We start from the raw sequence: 20,311 nt of genomic DNA, 5'->3' as shown, positions 1-20,311 counted from the left end.
TTACGCAGTTACCAAGCTCCCAATGTCACTTTCCAGAACTAATATAATGTCTTTGTGTAAACTTTTTATTGCAAGTATTGTAGTGTGTAGTGTGAATAATAACTTAGGTTACCAATAACCTATTAACTTTTCTTTTGTCCGAAGATCAATTTTAAACATCCAGTGAGTTTGCTCTTCCTTGTATTAAAGGTTTGTTTATAGGTCATGTGACAATACATTCAAATATTTTAGGTCAATATGATACAAGTTGAATTGTGAATGCAGCCTTAGTGTCCCAACAACATTTATGTTTGTACCCATATCCTAAAACATAGTGACTAATTGGACTTCTAAAGTCTAAAATATGATGAAATAATAAATATATCTGTCTATCTATCTATCTATCTATCTATCTATCTATCTATCTATCTATCTATCTATCTATCTATCTATCTGAGAGGGGGAGGAGAAAGGAAAGAGTTAGGCATGGGTGTTTTTTCTTTTTGTGGTTTGTCAGGTTTCACTTTCCAGTCCAGAAAATTCCCTTCATCAGAGGAAGTGTGAGGTATTTGACCAAAGAGAGTATTTAAGACGACCCTCAGCCTTCTATCTTCACAGTTCTCCGGTCAGCACACATTGCTTTGTCTGATCATAAAACCTCATTAGCTGAACCTGCTTCTTTCTGTCATCTCCACGGCAAGCAACAAACGAATCATGTCGAGCATCCTCAAAGTGTTTCTGCTCCTGGCTGTCATGGTCTGCGTCTGCAAAGCCCAGCGTAAGTTTTCATACCTTTTTGTCATTCATCAACTCTAACAACATGAGCAGTTTATTGGATTGTATTCTTATGCACCTGCTCAGTAGTGGAGTTCTGAATTTTGACCTCAATAGGTGAAGTTGGGTTTGTTGTAACATGATTATTGTAGAAAATATCATCTACTTTTGTTTCCTTTTGTAGACTGTGAGCAGAATAAGGCACATTACTAAAATGTTTTCATGACATTATATAACTATTGTTTTTTCTCTTTATCTCTAGTCAGTGACTCTGGACAGCAGTGTCTGTGTAGACAAGTCAGGAAGGGAATCAAAAACCCGTCTGATGTAAAGGACATCCAGATTTACCCAGTAACTGTCTTCTGTGACAAAGTGGAGATTGTGTAAGTGACACTTAAATCATTAATAACAAAATTTAGTTCATTATTTAAACATATTTGTTTTATTTGCTTTTGTGTGCTTAAAGGCATGTGTCTCCCTCAGTAAACATGCAAATATAATACCAAGAATTTACTCATAATTTTTAAAACTTGGGTCTGATCTCAGTTGTTTATAAAAAGTGAAAGCAACAGTAACCTACATACATAAAGCATACCACAATCTCACCTCTATAATCATCAGTCTTTCTGCCTGAGTCATTCATGCATTAGTTTACACTTTACCTGAGCTCACCTGTCTTGTTCATGTCAACAGTGTATCCACTAACCACGGCCTTCGATACTGCCTGAACCCCCAGCTGAATGCTGTGAAACGACTCCTGGCTAAAATAATGTGAGTATTTTTACAGAATCTGAGTCTCATTCTTACAATTCCCCCGACCATCCAGCTATCAAATGAATCACAATAACTGATCAAAGTGTTGGGTGACAAAATGCCCTCTCTGTGTTAATGTGTCTAATGTGGGCCATTCCTTCATTTTATCGTCATCTCCAGGGCCAAACAGAACATCGCTTCCCCAGGCAGCACTCTGTAACCCTTTGGATCCCTACAAAGCTCAGATGATGTGAGACCCCCAACAAAGGCACCTTAAAACAAATTCATATGTGAAATGTGTATGTCTATTTATATATATTTATACTGATGTGCACAAAATGTTTCAGTTTTACATGTTGTGAACCAAGTGTTGTGTATTTTTTTATAATAAAAAAATTAAATGGGAATGTGGAGTCACTGTATTCTGTTCAAGGTTCAATCCTGTCCATGTGTCCTTTATCAACAGTGGCATCTTGTGGTTTAAAGCTGCCAGTGCAATACAGTATGTGTGTCCGTCAGTGTGCTCCTATGCAGAAGTAGGTTGCCAAGAGTTAAATATCAGGGGGAGTTGCTCTATCAGGTGACTTCTAGACACTCATGGGTTTACACATGTAAACCACACCAGAAACCAGAGCAGCAGAGCAGCAGACACATTCTGGCATTACAAGTTCCATAACCAGCCAACACCATGTGTGTCTGCTCTACTGTGACAGCAGGGGCGTTTCTCATCAGTTCAGTCTCATAGGCTGTAATCTGCAACACCCATCACACACTAACTTAAACATACACACACAATTCTCTGCAGACTTATCCTCGCCTCCTAACCATCATTTACAAATCCAAACCTTAACTGTATTTGACCCCAAATACAACTTTTCATGTATGACTGCACTCTTCCCCAACATGGAGGGAGTTTTCAGCCCTCTACCAAAAGTAACAAATAGGCCGACTGCTTAGTCTAAACTCTGAAAAGTTACCAATTAAAGTAAATGAATCAGGAAAATGTGCTTTAAGGGGTAAAAGTCAAACTAACAGGGGCAGGAAATATGAATTTTATAGGAACTGTTAAGGTGTTTTAATATGATCACTCTTATATTAATGGAATTTATTGTTGCTGTCTGTAGAGGTGGATCTCCTTCTGAAGTATTTTATAGGACCGCAACTACTTCTTTATTTACATAAAGTAATATATTTCCAACACAACAAACCTCCAATTAAAAAAAATTAAAATAAATATTTAAAAAGTTTGCTTAGGCGTTGCTTTTTTTTAAATTTATGACCAAAAAAACACATCTTGTCAATTCTTTGAATAGGTCGTAAATGGGCTCAAAAGGTTTAACATATAATATAACAAGTATCTCCACTTGTTGTTTTATTATAGACATAATTTAACCGTATAGTTCCCCTAAAATGTTGTGGAGTAGAAAGTGGCATGAAACGAAAAACAATCAAGTAGGGCCACATCAAATAGGCTTTAAGAAAATGTAGTGTAGGCCCTTTGAAACTTTCACACTCACGCACACACGCACGCGCGCGCGCACACACACACACACACACACACACACACACACATTAAAAAATGTAAATTATTACCCAACTTTTAGGCTACATAACACCTTCCAGATTTTGCAGCTTCAATTTATTATATGACGGTGGGGTTTCCTCACTCTATGTTATTTCATACTGTAGCACTTCATAGTAGGCTACCGTTAGATTGCAGGACTCTTGTCGGGGTTTCTAGTTACGTATGTTCACTTGCTCCAGCTCCTCAGGAGAGGTGCGTTCACGGGACCTGCGTGGACGTCAGCGCTCTGTTTACTCTGTGAATGTCCAAAAGTCATGGATGAACCAACCGGAGAACAAACACAGTAGGCTGTTTGTTCATTTGTCTTGTCAAAGCGGCGCGACTGTGAAAAACAAATCACTGCAGCTGTGGAATAAATAGGCTACAACAAAGAGGAAATATTTAAAGGTAAGGTAAGTGTTAAACTCACTGTATCATGCATGACGAGCTACTCTCCTTCACGCGAACGCTGCAAAATGACTGGACCATTTAAAGTGAGATAAATGCCGGACTAAAGGCTAGTGAATGTAATCCAGATAGAGATCAGAGCATATAAAAATCGATGCATGATTTAAAAACTATTTTTCTGTGTGGTATATGTTTGGCTTCCGTGCTTTTGTTTGATAATTATACTTCACAGATTATGTTGGACGTTTGTCCCACACGCCCAAAGCATGACACAATCCCGGTTCCTGTTTTTTGCAAGTCACTGTTTTCCGCTCCCGACAAGTGCTGACGTGAACAGCACTTCGATTTCAGATGTCTGAATAGTAGACTGGACTGCTAAATAGCACCGACCTTTCCCTGAAAATTCTGACACCTGCACACATTTAGATTTTGAAGATCAGCATTCGTTTAAAAGAGGAAGATTCATGTCTGTTTCAGTGGACAGTGATCTAAGAGAAGGCTGATAAGGAGCTCTGATAAGAGAGGTACACAGGCTCATCATAGGACAGGTGGACTAACACCAGTGTTTTTGTAGCCTACGCAAGGAACCATGATATGTTTCATTCTATTAGATCAGTGGTACTCTGCCTTGTTAGACTTAAGGGTTAGGGTCACATTGACCAAAAAATATTTCTGCAAGAGCAACAATCAAAAAACCTCTTTCTCTCCTAAAATATGTGTGGGAAACACAGTGACGTGTCTTGCAAGGAAATATTTCTGCTGATAATGTTTACCTTTTTTAAGTAATTACTTTATATTTTTTTCCCCAAGTAGGACCTAAAAGAGTCACAACTAGTCCCAAATGAGCCACATGTGGCTCAAGAGCCTCGGGTTGAATATCACTGTATTAGATACTCAGTTTTTTCAAAATAAGTCTTGTTTCCTTCTTTAATTCAAAAATAATATTCCCCTCATAGTGTGAGAGCGTGACTCCTATATTATCTGATGTTAATGACGGTGCTGTAATCAGACTCCTGCTTCTATTTGGAGCAGGTCAGACACAGGACACCATGCAGTGTGCACAGTGAACACATAGCTCTGTGTTTTCATTAAGCTACTGTATATAGTACAGTTCATAAAAAACATATATTCATATATTTATTCATAGCCTTATGTTCTCTCCAAAGCTTTTGTGGCATTATCGTGTTGTTCCATGACACTCTATAGCCTACTTCCCATAGGAGCAGGTGTTTCTGTCTTTGGTCTATTGATCCTTCAACACAGTGTGATATCATGTGATGATGTGTTCAGGTTTGGAGGCTCAAAGCAGAGTGGACCTCCTCACCCTCCTCAGTCTCTCGTGGTCAGCCCCTCTGATCTGTTGTTGAAATGGCCTCAAGGCAGGGAGACATTCCAGGTAACACAGAAATAAAGATTGAAAATGAATCAAAACTCTTGAACTATATATTATTTCTGTTTTTGTTTTTTTAAATGAAATGATAACTGGTTTGGGCTGAGTTTTAACATTTCTTCCTATATCCCATCGTTCAGCACTTGAGTCTGGCAGTTCACCTGGTCTCTTCGGCGCCTTCTCGTCCCCCATTGGAATGACTCGGCGCAATATAAGCTATGACGAGCACATGGATTCTCCTATGCATTCCCCACCCCCAGACATGACTGTTAACATCTTATGGAAAGATCCTGTCATCCCAAAGAACAAGTTCAGGAACACTGCAGAGGTGCGTTCTTGTTTGTTCTGACTGTCTGATCCAAATTGTTTTAAAACATTACCCGCACATTGTTTATATTGGCTTGTGTGCAACTTCTTCCTGAGGGTTAGGTGCATGCCTGCACACGTTTGGCTTGTTCACCTATTTGTTATGTAACTGGTTTGTAAATTAATCTTAACGGTATAAAGTTCTGTGATAGGAAGGCGAGATTGGGGGGAAGATGCTGACGATTGAGGCACCATTGTCAGCCAGGACCCCAGTGCCTGTTGTGAAAGCCAAAGCCACCTCTTTAATGAGCTCACTGATGATCAGTAAGTCAACACACCAACATTAATTTACAGTTAGATTAATACCTAGACATGCAAAGGCATAGATTAGTTACGTTTCTTCACAGGATTATGTATGATATACAGCATGTAAAAATATTGACCAGGCTGCTGATTGTATGTCCATCCTCATCCAGAGCAGGCCCAAGAGAACATACAGAGGTTTGAGCATCAGGCAGGACTGACAGATACCGGGTATTCGCCCCACAAAGGGCTCTCTGCTGAGGAGACACGTTTTCACCAGCTCTGCAACAGCCCACTGCCAGTAAGTATGAGCAGATGTGAGGTAGCAGCTTTCATGTAAGGAAAGTAATCAACATCCATTAAACACTGAAACATACTAATTAGGCTAATTGACTTGTGTACAGTAATTAACAGCAATATTTAATATATGAACGGAAAACAAAATTTGATGTTAATGTTAACCAGGTGTTATGTATGAGTAATGAGCTAGGTCTGTTTATTCCGAGGTTGAGAGTTTAACAAAGTCTGCACATGCACTACGAAAACAGTTTTGTTATCGTAGTCTACATAATCAGAAGAACACATTATCAGGCTTATTCCAGGTACAAAAAAGTATTTGTCTTGTGTTTCAGACTAAATAAGCAAATATTGCTGTAAGAAATATGATAACACTATTGTGATCTGCTAAGTGATTGCAGGTTAAATATGGAACAATGTTTTGGTAAACAGATTACGTAACGAGTCCTCCTGCTTGAGCGTCCATCGGCAGTAGTGTTGCCAGGCAACGCCCTGAAATGATTCGAGCCTCCCTATTTTCTCAAACGGACCAATCAGTGAGCAGATAACAGAAGCGTTGTTTCACAGACCCATCGCAGACGGTATCGTCTGTGTTTTCCCGAAAAACTATAACCTTACACTCGTTAAACCCGCTAATTATGGACAAAATGAAAGAATATATCGGACTGGAACGCCATAGAAATCTTATCATTAAAAGGTACGTCAAAGAATTGTTGTGTTTAGCTTACGTTTTAGGCGTTTGTACATAACGGCCTAAATGCAGGCCGCTAGCAAAGCTACATCGAATGCTAACAAAACTGTGATCGAGCTTTATAACTTCTTCATAACCTTAACCATCGACTATCAACCTTCTTCAATTTGTAAAAAATAATGGATAACCTTAAATAAGGCAGGTGCTATAAGTAGGACGTTGACTTACTTGACTAAAGGGAACGTATGTTAGTTATGTGTTGAGCTTGAGACTGTCCCGTTAGCTGCTATGTGGCAGTCTGGTACCGTTAGCTCAGCCTCAGCTAACAAATGCGTTGTTGTGCACTTTACATTTAAGTAAAACAATGTTGCTTATTGAGAATGAAAGTTACAGATGGGGGAAATCGTTACACTGCTCACGTGACTGTCGTGGATTGTATTTGTTTACCTCTGTTTACACCTCAGCCGAAGAGGGAGAAGCTTTAGTCCAGCATGCAAGTTATCAAGCAATCAAACTCAATGTAACGATGGATACACTGGGGCTAGCTTCTTTTCTTACCACATTTCGTGAAGACATATTCCACACTAGCCCAGCTTTTTTGCCTGCAACTTGCTGTCAAAGTTGATTTCTTGGTTCAATTCCCCTACCTTCCTTTTATAAATACACAAGGCTCAGGTCTTGCATGGAACATGTGTCTAGGCTATTCATTTCCATGGCTACATAGAAAATGCTTTCGACTGCCAAAATATTGTCCAGCCATGACTTTGTCCTAGTCAGGGTACTGACCCACAAGTCACAACAGATTGAAAGCCACAGGGGTTCACCCTGTTATTCATTTGCACCATGGCCACTGCTCTAAGCAGACCACAAATATAAGACGTTCAACAAAATAATGGGAATATGCCCAAACCGGATGGGGATTTGACATTATATATATTCTTCAAGAGATCTTTTCAGAAATAAACCTCACTAGGGAGGCAAGTATGGCAACAATATTGAGTAGTTAGTTTGATACAGTTATCAATTGGATTGGTGTTGTAAGGTAGAGCAATCAGTATATAATTACTGCATTTATGCCCTTTAAATTCATGTAGTGTAAACTTGCTCGACGATCAATGATTTCCATCATCTTTACTAATTATCAAATCACAAATTTATTCTGGAGAAGTGGTTCTCTTAGTGTGTATCCCCCTCCCCACAGTATAGTCACAACTGATCAACTCTGAGGAAAACACTGACTGTGACACAATTTTTTTTTTATCTGAAGCTCAAGAAAAACATTTTTGACCTTTTGAATTGTATATTCAGGGAGTATTTACCCAGTAAATAGGATCAATGCTGTCTCTCTGACGCATCCTTCACCAACATGTGTTGTTAGTCCTGTGTTGACACGGTCAGGGGGGGAGGTAAATGTTACAGCTATGCTACTTGTGTTGGGCGCTTAAGTCAAACATGATGAACTATCAGCTGACTGTGATAATGACTTTTTGAAATTCCATGAATGTCTAGTTTTAATCATTTGTTTTATTGTGTCTTTGCAGAAGTTGAGGATGCCAAGCGGGGACTTCAAGGAGGACAGGCTTACAACATCAGCACAATCCACCCCAAGTTGTACCCCTTCTGTCACCCCCACTGTCACCCCCAGTGTCACCCCCTGTGTTAGTCCCCACTCTTCACCAGCTGTTAGTCGCAGGTAAGGGTGCTGCCATGTATGTGTATCTTGAGAAATGTATCGGTATTATAATACCGCTACTTATCTATCGATACTACTCTTCATTATTTTCTGCAATAAATATAAACATGACATGACAAATACCTTTCCATAGAATTAAACCTTATTCTCCTAATAATTATCGAACACTGAAGTCTGTGCTCAGCAGGGCCTCTGCACTTACACACAGGCACACAAACAAACACACACACGTATGCTTGTTTCCACATTGTACAGGAAAAGCGATTCCCAATTTGTTTACCTAAACTATATTATTAGACTCAACAACAGGGAAAAAAAGCAGACTGTAATAGCATAACTAGTACGCTGTTGTGCCCAATAATATATAGTATTTTCATTTTTTTTAAATCGGCAATCGGTTTGTTTGCGTGCTCATGTCTTGCTCATGCTTGGTGGTGCAGGAGCTGGTTCCAGTTGAGTCCTGCACCTTTTCTTGCAACCCCGGAGCCTAACAGTCCCAGCCCCAGCACGGACATGGGAGGAAATGAGGGAGGAGGAGGAGGGGAAAGGTGGAACTTCTTTGGAACTCGGTCTGTGGTACAGAAGTCCCCAACTGACCCAGGCTCAGAAACTGGCACAGGTAAGAGATCTGTACCCGTCTGGATTCTGTCTGTATTTCAGTTATGTTAATGTGTGGGGTGGAAACCAATAACATAAGCTAGTTTTTTAAGTATACAAACAAAAACGTGCCAGAGTCACTCAACCCAACTGAAGAAAGTTGCACTGCCTCAACTACTGGTGGAGGGAAGAGTTCAGGAGTTTCCATTTGATTATAATGGAAAACTTGGAAGGGCATACCCTGTAATTTAATTTCCTGTAATAAACTTTGCTTCCCTCTGAATAAAATTATTCTGGTTTCAAACTGCTTCAGCTTTAGAAATTAGGTGGAATTTCCCCCTTCAAGGTAGTGCTTTGTTTAAAGCCTTTATATGCTGTCCAGACCCAAACAAAAGGGTTGCCCCATATATTTTCTGTGACCGGTTTTACCACACCCAATAGTGATGTAACTCAGTCGTGGAGTACACATGTGTTCCTCTTTTTAAATCATCAGATTAACTTTATTGTCTCACAAAGTGAGAAATTTGTCTTGGGCTCTTCAGCCATAAAAAAGACAACAATCAACATCATCATTCACATCAAACATACAACGATAAACATTGCATAACACGATAAACATTAATTAAGTATATAAGTACATCAGGTTCTTAAAATACCAGTGCAAATACGCAAAGACAATACCAGTGATAGTCTTATAAGTCTTATTTGCCACTATTTAACAGTTTTATGGGAACAGGGATAAATTAATTTTTGAACCTGTTCAGTCTTCAACGGGGAACTCTTAACCTCTTACCAGAGGGCAGCAGCTCGTACTCTGTATGTAGAACATGGGAAGAGTCACTGACAATCTTATTCGCTTGCCTTAGAGCAGTGATTCTCAAAGTGGAGTCCGCGAACCATAGCTTGGGGGTCTGCAGAATATTTGTGAATTGTTTGACATAAGAATATGAGTAATGTAAATATTTGAATCTAAATCTTCTTTGATAAGGCTTAATGTGTGTTTTGAATCACTGTTAAATACTTTCTGTGGTTTGGTTCAGAGCTTCCTGCCAGTGATTTGAATAAGGAGCAAATAATTCATTAAAGTTAAATCAATAACTGAAAGTCAGTTTTAGAATACATGACAACATTTCTAATTTCATCGCAAGACCATGTCAATCTTGTGATGTTCATTTTCTCAAAGTTTATAAAATGATTTACTTGGAAAGTATAAATGTAGCCTAATTCTATCGTTGCAAAGTACCGGTACTACATAGTATTAATATATGCTTATCAACGTTACGATAATGAGGGGGTCCTTGGAAAAAATTCTCATCTGAAAGGGGTCCATGGTCTAAAAAAGTTGAGAACCCCGGCTTTAGAGTAGCCAGTTCAAAAACAGTCTGCAGGGATGTGTGATGTTTACCTCCTATAACTTTCCATGCAGTCTGAATCAATCAGATCAGTTTGGTTTTTAACTGCACAGACAGGTTGCCAAACCATGCTGTGATACCATACCTGATGAGGCTCTCTTAAGACTGCCTGATAAAAAATATACATACATTTCTGATCAACACCATGAACTCTGAGACGACGTAAGAAATGTAACCGTTGTTGTAATCGGTTACATAGACTGTCTATATGTGTGTTCCAGGTCAGTGCATTGTCAATGGCTGGTGGATGACCACAGGTATATGGTCACCAACTCCCCTGGGGTCAAACACCATCTCCTCCTGTCTTATTGACATTCAGGACTAGATGGTTAACCTCACACCAATTCACATACCTTTGAATTGCTAAAAAATAGTCAGCAATGTCACAGTTCTTTTTCATTAGGGCTAAAATTGCAGTGCCGTCTGAGAATTTGATGATGTAATTGTTAGGATAAAAACAATAAAGCTGGACCCTTTAACAGGTACATTAAGGTCATTGATCATCTCTTACTCTATCCTGCAGGCTTCTCACTGCAGTCCTACTTTGGCCTGCAGAAGTCCACCACCATTGATGGCAGCAATCCCCAGGTCAACTTCAAGGTGAATGACCCGGCCCACTTCATGCCTCCCAAAATTGAAATCTCTGGCATTGAAAACAAGCGGCTTCCCCAACGGCCACACAAACTTAAACCTCGGGACATGAATGTTTTAACACCTTCGGGTTTCTGAAGCCAGAACAGCTGTTTAGTCCAACCTCCGTACCCCCTCCCCCCCCCCCCTCCTCCCTTGTCTGGTTGCTTATCTTCTTGTCTGACTCCCTCTGTCTCCCCACAAACACACTGAAGCTAAGAGAAATGAGGACCACCTTGAGTGTAACCTCACCTGCCCCAGGGAAATCAAATCACTGCACTGTTACTTATCCCAGCCAATTTAGACGGATAAACTGCTTCTCCTTTTCTGTTAGTCCGAACTATCCAGTTTCCTCCAAGTCACTGATCTAAATAAAACATGATTTGAAGAATCTTCATTTGTCATCCCTAAAGATGGTACTGCTTTGTAATATATCGTCTGTCATGTAATTGGTGCATTGGCATGCCTTGCCTTGCTGTCCTCGTTCCATTGTCAATGATGGCACGAGATTGAAGATGTTGAAATATCTCGTCAGTCCCCCCCCCATATTAAACCTGACCAGATATTTCAGTGCATAATGTTCAGTTGCCTCATTTGTATTATATGTATGTTTATTTTGAATAAGCTTATGGATTTGTAGTTGTGTAGTGCTTCTCTCTGTTGGAATGCAGAGTATGATGTGGTTTGACTGAAATTGTGCCTAACCTTGCAGCATGTTTGCTTTTGGCATTCTTGCCATTTAAATTCTGCTGTTTTCTGTGCAAAGGCCTATTATTTTATTTAGTGAGAGAGTATGAGTGCTGACCTGAAGTGATTTTCTATTATAATTTCAATTTATTCTATATTATTTTAGATTATTTGCTTTAAATCAACATTGTTCATTCTAATAGTTGTTAGTATGTCACGTTCAACAAATTTTTATATTGCATCACAATATGACACAACATGACACCAAAACAGAGCATTGAAGTTTTGCATTTCCTGTGTCGCAGTAACAGAATCCCTTTTGTTTTATTTGAAGAAGTTGATGAATTCCATTGAGTAATTGCACAAGGGAGATGTCTCCCACTTATATCTGTAAATAAATCTGAAACTTAAGAGCAAACCACCTCTCTGTTTCCTTTCTTCATACGAACATATAGAAAAGCAAGTTCATGACTCTTCACAAACATCCTCTCAACTTTACAGCCCCAACATAATGAGTCTCAGAAGATGATTCCTATCCAAACAATTTAAAGTTCTGAGTATCACTGAGGATTATGGTTGCTTAGTAACGTCAGAAAATTTGAATTGTTCTGTTCCAAAAATCTGACTAAACTGCCATTTTTTCTCCCACATTAGGCCTACTGAACACATCAGGAATGTGTCGAAATATATCAAACCAGCCTTTTTTCTTGATTCATCTATTACTCTAACATTTTTTTTAACATCGTATCACCTTTAAAAGCAAGAGTTTATCAAGTGCTTTGACAAACAAGCAAACCAAAGCAAATCAAGAAACTCAGTTGGCAACAAAAGACAAAGTACAGTCAACATGAATCAACACTAAGAACACAGCAGAGAACAAACAGGTTAAAAAGGGGAAAGCAATAGCAGAAAAAAAAAAAAGGTGAATGAAACAGAAATAAAATACATAAAAAGAAATTGAGGAATTTCAGGAAATAAAGTTAATAGAAGATGTATTGGAAAGACAATAATCAGGCAATATGACTTCATCACATACCATGCATCAAGTATCATATATCTTTACATTTTCTCTTTCATCAAACAGATAAAAATGGCAGCAAGCAATTTTCCAATTAACATTTTAGGTGAATATACTGAAAAGCTATGTGGTGATTTTACACCCACCTGCAGTTACAGTCTTTAGCCAGGAGATGGCGCGATAAGTTCAACCTTTTTAAAGAAACTAGTTTTAAAGTCCTCATGAGTACAGCTTCATATATTGTTTCCGCTATCTCTCTTTTGAGATAAGAGTAATAATTAGGAAGAAAGCAAAATGACGTATAAAGAAGCGGTGATAATTCTATTGCAGAATATCATCAGGAAATTGGTTTTGCCCCCACAGAGTGGAGGAAAGCTAAGACGCATCAGAATACAAATCTCCGGTTTTACTATAGTACACACTGATCTAATAACGTTCTCATGTCATATCAAGAGCAATTGCTTTCACAAACACTCCAAACCATCATGCTCTACATCAAAGCAAACATCCTGTGTGTGTGTGTATGATGTTGAAACACAAGCAGGACCTCGACTTTGTCTTTCTCATCAACTTTAACCTCTAACGATTATTTATTTAGAAATTAGCAGCTTCTGAAGAGAACACCCCTTTGTGTAATTACAGGCTGTTGAATGTCCACGTCTGGTTTTCAGGTGGTGCTAGAAGAGCAGCGGTGAACATCAAATGAGACAGGCAAGTTGAGGCAGAGAGCTGTCAGTCAAATCTGGAGGTGGACAGTCATTAGTGGTATATAAAGGGATGGACAGACAGAGATAAGATGAAAGGCCTTAAAGGCGCACAATGAAGGAAGACATTTGGTGTGATAAGATTTCTAAATGTAAAGACAGATAAGAGATTTACAGACTAATGTCTTGTTTCGATTGAAGATGTACAACATGGCATAAAAACACATGGGTGGTGATGTCTGTGTCAGAAACTATGAACCAAAATCGTCCGCAGTAATAAAGCCAGACGAGAGACGGAGTGGATGGGGGATTCTGTGAGGGAGAGAAACACAGAACAGAGAAATAGAGAGCAGAGGGTGGAGTGCCCCTGCAGCCATGACATAATACAGATGACTCCCTTTCTCTCTCTGGGTCCGACATGACGCTGTTGCTTAGCTCCCCTTTCTCCTGTACCTCCCCAAACTCTGCTCTGATCCCACACACATCATTGAGCTCACTCACAGATGTGCAAGCACCACCCTGACGGAGTGACCGCCACGCACTAAAACAAACATCATCTGCAATCAGACATAGCACACTCACTTAACCAGTAGGGCTAAATTCCTTCCTTAACAACCAGGAAAGCAATGACTTTTAATCAGCTGAAAGTATTTTAAATGCTTTACGCCCATATGGCTCAACCATGACGTGCTAAGTTTTGCCAAACCACCATGATGTGGGCACAAACACAGAAAGCATTGCCAGTTTTACAACATTTTTCAAAGATCATCTCGCTCCTATGATTTAGGTCTGTGCCTGTTAGTGATACCATGTCTAAATGTGCTCTTGAAAAAGGTCATGTTGGAGGAAAAGTTTGTAAACTGGACAATTCTCTCATCAGTGCATAAATGTAAGTACAGATAAAACCAGATAGTGGGCTGAGCTACATAAAAGAGTGGCAATAAAAACCTTTAACTACGGGGGAAAATGCTGTTGCCTTGAAAATAAAATGTTGTGAGATTATAAAAGCTTTAAAGACAATCAAGATGAATGGTGTGAGTCAAGCTAAAAATGATGCTGTGATAAGATAATGACATCTACAAGAGCAAGTCAAGACTTTCTTACCGTGCAGCTTACAGTTCAAACGTATCCAATAAACTCTCGACTTGTTTTTGTACCAAGCATCACAAACGACCTCGCTGACTAATGTTCTGTTTTTTAGACATAATCTAGTTATTCACTCCAACAGCTGGTGACAAAACCTGACCAGGGACTTTAAGGGGGTCTCTTTTTGACGTTTGCTGCTGGGCGGGTTCCCTTTGTGTCGTATGCTGTGCCGTCTGACTCCAGAGCCACATCTGGGTCTGATTCACAGTGAGCTGGCCTGGAGCTGAACCCACCAGGCAGAGACGGTCGAGGTTTGGAGGGTACAATTCCTAAGCAAAGTTGATAGCTGTCTTCAGGTAATGTATTCTGTAAAAGTGAACATCAGTCATGCCCACCACCTGGGGTATAGGGTTACAGTGTTACAACTCTTAACACAGATGTGGGTCACACACAATGTGTGTTATGCAACTGCTGTACATAATAAATTCTCTGTTGTAGCATTGACATGTCCCCAAATAGCCCTTAGAAGAAAGAGCTTGGAATTTTCTGCTGCGGCAGTGCACTCGGAATATATATAGGGGATAAAACAAACTGAGCTGTACATACAGTTTATACTTTTGAATGTTTTCTCTTGAGTAAATTCAAAACTTCTGAATAAAACTGTACAGCTGAAATGTTTAGAATATTACAGCAAGCTGTATCCCATCTGGTTCTCTGAGATCTATACCTGAGAGTTTGAGTCTCTTGCTGATCTGAAACGATCAAAAACTTGTTTCAACATCAAAAACAAAAGGAAATAAAGACACCACTGTTCACATAAAAAAAAAAAATCACTTTAAGTTACATTACACATAAAAGGAGAGCAAATAACAGAACATCAAATAAACCTCCCACATGGGTTTGTTTATTTCTAGATATCCTATTGTTCTACTTCTCATGTATGATTTTGTGTTTATTATTGGCTGATTTCAAAACCGGGTTGTGGTCTCCTTTTTGTATTTGGCACCATTGGGAAACAATCACTTGTGATTTTAACTAAAAATGCAACCTGTCCTATATTTCCGATTTCTGTCTTCTGGCTACTGGCTGTGTGTCTCTGTGTTGCATCCCCCCACTGAAACACACAGAGAGAGGCAGAGTGCATCTTTGGGCCTCTCTGTAGTGGCCCCCAGGCTCTAACATAAAGCAGATGTGTAAGGGGAGATCCCCCACAACAAGGTCTGAGCAGTCAGCTGGAGATGCTCAACTAACTTAAGCCACATCCGATTACTCACAACTTGAATGTAGGCTACACGGAGAAGCAGGGAAAATACAAGAACCTGGGTATGTGTGCGTGTGTGTGTGTGTGTGTCTGTGTGTTTCCTTGAAAACGAAATGTGTGAGGGATGATTCATTCCTTGGATATGGGATGAATTTTATACCCCTGACACGTGTTGTGCAATCGACCAAAGGACGTCACATTTTACAAATCTAAATCACATAGTCCAGGCTGAAGTGTTTCCTCATTGAATTAAGCCAAAGTTCCAGCTCCATTTATCTCCAGGTCTCAACTATACTGGCCAGTTTATATAATGAAAGTGACACCTCACACAGTAACAACACCCAGGTTCAAACCTTCAAGCATGCAACAACTGTTGCCAACATCTCTTGATTTGCATATTGTACCTGCTACCTCTAATTAATAATCTATTCTTTCTATTGAATGTGTTCATTGTGTTTATAATTGTGTTTTTATAAGGTATACGTCAGAGGTTGTCAGACTGTGAACTCTGTCATCACACAGAATACAACACCAGTGTATTAGGGCGTATCCTCATAAACATTATATGCTGTGACATAAACCACCTGATGTACAAATATGACAAACATGTAGCAATTAAAGAAAATGAATCACTGTCTCAGCAGTTAAGTTAAACTATTTTAAACCAAAAGTGAAATATGAAAGGCTTGAGACCAGTTATAACGTTAAAATTCACTAAGTTCCTTGATTATCTGAGGCAAAACCACTCGGTTTGCCCTTCATTTTATATCACTGTAGTAGTTAAGGAACCTTTGATCTTTGGGGTGGATCTCATTGGATAACACAGCCATGGTGCACACTCAATTAAATGTATTAATCCCTTAAGCCAGAGGAGGAATGTGGTTCTTTGGCTTCTGTCACCGGTTTTCACTCACGCACATCCTCAGCACACCTCAACGCATAATTATATGAAGAACAAAATAAAGTAATCCCACGTAAAATCACGAGATGTTAAAAATGTCAACCTCAGTCAAAAAGAAATTATCTAATAAAGTCGTCCCTCCCTGCTTGTGTCTTTCCACTTATTGTCTGTTGGTATCCATCCAACTGAGCATCAGGCAGAAACTGAAATAAGCTGTATCAGACTCTTTTTCTGCCACTCACTGACATCTTTCATATTTGTTTCTTAATAGTCCAACAGTAGTTTTGTAGTTTATATTGATAATGAAACCATGGCGTATGCAAGAATTTGCCCCTCAGTATTTTGCCTATGCACAAGCAGTTTGATTGCAATAAAGCCAGATAAACCTTTCTAGGTAAATGAGTTTCAGTCAATCATTACTGAGCTAAATGTTGCCTGGCATCAGATCTGAGAACTGCCAAGTCCTTTGTGCAGGGCAAACTGGTAGCAGTAGGAGTAAAGTGATAAGGATGAAAAATTACACTTAGTGCATGACCTCAGTGTCGGGAAGCTGTTTCGATTTGGTTTGGTAACCTGGTCAAATGCTTTACTTTATGAGGTTACAAGGGTCAAACAAGTTCTGATTCATGTTAAATGTTTCTTTTTTTTAAATCCAACACTAATCTCATCTCATGAGACTGTCTGTGAATGAGATTTTGTGTTAGATAGACCGTCTATCTGACACGTATCACTTTGATACCTGTGACCTGCATAACTGCTTTCCTGGTAATAATTTAGGAGGAGTTTGCAGCACAATAATACTTCTATACAAATATAAACCTTTCAATGTTACTACTCACATGAAGTTAAAGAACACGTTACAGAGTCCAGGATATGTTCAGAATTTCAAGGAAGAAGCCTATTACAGACATGATAGGAACACAAGTGCTGTCAGAGCATCTGGCTTCATCTTCCTCAGAAAAATTATGGATTAAAATAAAAAGTAGAACAATTGTATGTCCATCACTTATTGTCGATCTTTACCTGGAATTGTCATCAGTTGGACACACCTCGGACAATTCACAGCAAATTCATCACACAAGAAGAATTTCTAAGTTTACCCTGCACCTGTGGGTTCCTTGGAAACATAGTTTCAGTTCTTTCACTGACAACAACACAAATAATAACTGGTTTCCATGGGAGAGCTTGGAGTTTTATTTCCTGGACCAGTAAGTTGGAATAAAGCTGCAAGAGATGACCATGATGGCCTTCCAGCTCTGGGTCTTGGTCAATGAAGTGGGTTCACATTGATGTATACAGTGTGATACATGTTACCTGTGTGGTTAGTTCAGTAATCTGTAGAGATCCCTTAGATTACATTCTGAAATAATGTGTAAAAAAAAAAAAGAGAATCAATACTTCAGTTTCTATTTCTATAAAGTGCAGCATGTCGTTGATGTTCAAGAACACACCTCATAACTCAGCTCTTACTTCTCTCTCTGTTGCTCATTCGGTAATTACATACTTCTCCCCAATAATTGAGTACAGTGCATTACAATTCAATGCAGCTTAGTCACCGTACAAGAACAAAAATAGATTTTCTTTTTTTTACTATGTAGAAATATTTTTTTTTTAAAAAGCTTCAAAAACATTCTGCTGAATCTAAAAATCCAAGTTTTTCTGCATTACATTCAATTAGATTGTTTGCTTTTATTTTCAGGGGTTAGTAAATGTTCAATGTGAAAAATAAAAACTCAAAAATAAAAATCAGAGATCCTTTAATTCACAAGAAAGACATTGAGACAATTTATTTAAGTGACGTCAAAAACAATCTGCTTAGTAAGCAGAAAATCAAATGATGCCTCTTTGTCTGATTTGGGAAATGGAAAAATAATTTTAAAAAATTTAAAAGTTGACATCAAAATCCGGAAACAAACCTTAAAGAAAATAAATGTTCAAACAAGGAAATGATTGACAAGTTAAAATAACTATTCTAGTCTCAACCCTGGCTGACAGAGGTAAGGGGGAAAAACCAGTGTCGACAAATTCTTCAGGTGAGGCAGCAGGACGCTGCTGACAGAACGAGGAGTTTTATTTCCTGGACCAGTAAGTTGGAATAAAGCTGCAAGAGATGACCATGATGGCCTTCCAGCTCTGGGTCTTGGTCAATGAAGTGGGTTCACATTGATGTATACAGTGTGATACATGTTACCTGTGTGGTTAGTTCAGTAATCTGTAGAGATCCCTTAGATTACATTCTGAAATAATGTGTAAAAAAAAAAAAAAGAGAATCAATACTTCAGTTTCTATTTCTATAAAGTGCAGCATGTCGTTGATGTTCAAGAACACACCTCATAACTCAGCTCTTACTTCTCTCTCTGTTGCTCATTCGGTAATTACATACTTCTCCCCAATACTTGAGTACAGTGCATTACAATTCAATGCAGCTTAGTCACAGTGCAAGAACAAAAATAGATTTTCTTTTTTTTACTATGTAGAAATATATTTTTTTTTAAAAAGCTTCAAAAACATTCTGCTGAATCTAAAAATCCAAGTTTTTCTGCATTACATTCAATTAGATTGTTTGCTTTTATTTTCAGGGGTTAGTAAATGTTCAATGTGAAAAATAAAAAATAAAAAATAAAAATCAGAGATCCTTTAATTCACAAGAAAGACATTGAGACAATTTATTTAAGTGACGTCAAAAACAATCTGCTTAGTAAGCAGAAAATCAAATGATGCCTCTTTGTCTGATTTGGGAAATGGAAAAATAATTTAAAAAAATTTAAAAGTTGACATCAGAAGTCAGGAAACAAACCTTAAAGAAAATAAATGTTCAAACAAGGAAATGATTGACAAGTTAAAATAACTATTCTAGTCTCAACCCTGGCTGACAGAGGTAAGGGGGAAAAACCAGTGTCGACAAATTCTTCAGGTGAGGCAGCAGGACGCTGCTGACAGAACGAGGAGTTTTATTTCCTGGACCAGTAAGTTGGAATAAAGCTGCAAGAGATGACCATGATGGCCTTCCAGCTCTGGGTCTTGGTCAATGAAGTGGGTTCACATTGATGTATACAGTGTGATACATGTTACCTGTGTGGTTAGTTCAGTAATCTGTAGAGATCCCTTAGATTACATTCTGAAATAATGTGTAAAAAAAAAAAAAGAGAATCAATACTTCAGTTTCTATTTCTATAAAGTGCAGCATGTCGTTGATGTTCAAGAACACACCTCATAACTCAGCTCTTACTTCTCTCTCTGTTGCTCATTCGGTAATTACATACTTCTCCCCAATACTTGAGTACAGTGCATTACAATTCAATGCAGCTTAGTCACAGTGCAAGAACAAAAATAGATTTTCTTTTTTTTACTATGTAGAAATATATATTTTTTTTAAAGCTTCAAAAACATTCTGCTGAATCTAAAAATCCAAGTTTTTCTGCATTACATTCAATTAGATTGTTTGCTTTTATTTTCAGGGGTTAGTAAATGTTCAAGGTGAAAAATAAAAAATAAAAAATAAAAATCAGAGATCCTTTAATTCACAAGAAAGACATTGAGACAATTTATTTAAGTGACGTCAAAAACAATCTGCTTAGTAAGCAGAAAATCAAATGATGCCTCTTTGTCTGATTTGGGAAATGTAAAAAAAAATGTTTTTAAACGTAAAAGTTGACATCAGAAGTCAGGAAACAAACCTTAAAGAAAATAAATGTTCAAACAAGGAAATGATTGACAAGTTAAAATAACTATTCTAGTCTCAACCCTGGCTGACAGAGGTAAGGGGGAAAAACCAGTGTCGACAAATTCTTCAGGTGAGGCAGCAGGACGCTGCTGACAGAACGAGGAGGAGGAGGCTCCGCCGCTGCCTCTTCAGG

General features: G+C 38.6%; 2 protein-coding genes across 3 annotated transcripts; both read left to right on the top strand.

The window, feature by feature from the left end:
- The first annotated feature begins 473 nt into the window (after positions 1 to 473).
- On the top strand, positions 474 to 1,913 carry LOC132981808 (C-X-C motif chemokine 5-like). Its single transcript, XM_061047884.1, has 4 exons — positions 474 to 757; positions 1,016 to 1,136; positions 1,447 to 1,524; positions 1,687 to 1,913. The coding sequence occupies exons 1-4, from the start codon at positions 694 to 696 to the stop codon at positions 1,724 to 1,726; spliced, it is 303 nt and encodes a 100-aa protein (XP_060903867.1). The 5' UTR covers positions 474 to 693; the 3' UTR covers positions 1,727 to 1,913.
- A 1,231-nt stretch (positions 1,914 to 3,144) lies between these two features.
- LOC132981807 (putative monooxygenase p33MONOX) lies at positions 3,145 to 11,902 on the top strand. Of its 2 annotated transcripts, none has more exons than XM_061047882.1 (8): positions 3,145 to 3,478; positions 4,769 to 4,874; positions 5,009 to 5,196; positions 5,387 to 5,498; positions 5,651 to 5,778; positions 8,007 to 8,158; positions 8,599 to 8,777; positions 10,691 to 11,902. In XM_061047882.1, exons 2-8 carry the CDS (start codon positions 4,847 to 4,849, stop codon positions 10,894 to 10,896), a joined length of 993 nt encoding a protein of 330 aa, XP_060903865.1. In that variant the 5' UTR covers positions 3,145 to 3,478; positions 4,769 to 4,846; the 3' UTR covers positions 10,897 to 11,902. The 2 variants fall into 2 exon arrangements, with proteins under 2 accessions (XP_060903865.1, XP_060903866.1); XM_061047883.1 differs by having other exon boundaries at positions 3,145 to 3,483.
- The last annotated feature ends 8,409 nt before the right edge of the window (positions 11,903 to 20,311 follow it).

This window comes from Labrus mixtus, chromosome 10 (genome assembly GCF_963584025.1).
Source record: "Labrus mixtus chromosome 10, fLabMix1.1, whole genome shotgun sequence".
Lineage (NCBI taxonomy): Eukaryota > Metazoa > Chordata > Actinopteri > Labriformes > Labridae > Labrus > Labrus mixtus.
This window is presented reverse-complemented; position numbering and strand designations above follow the sequence as displayed.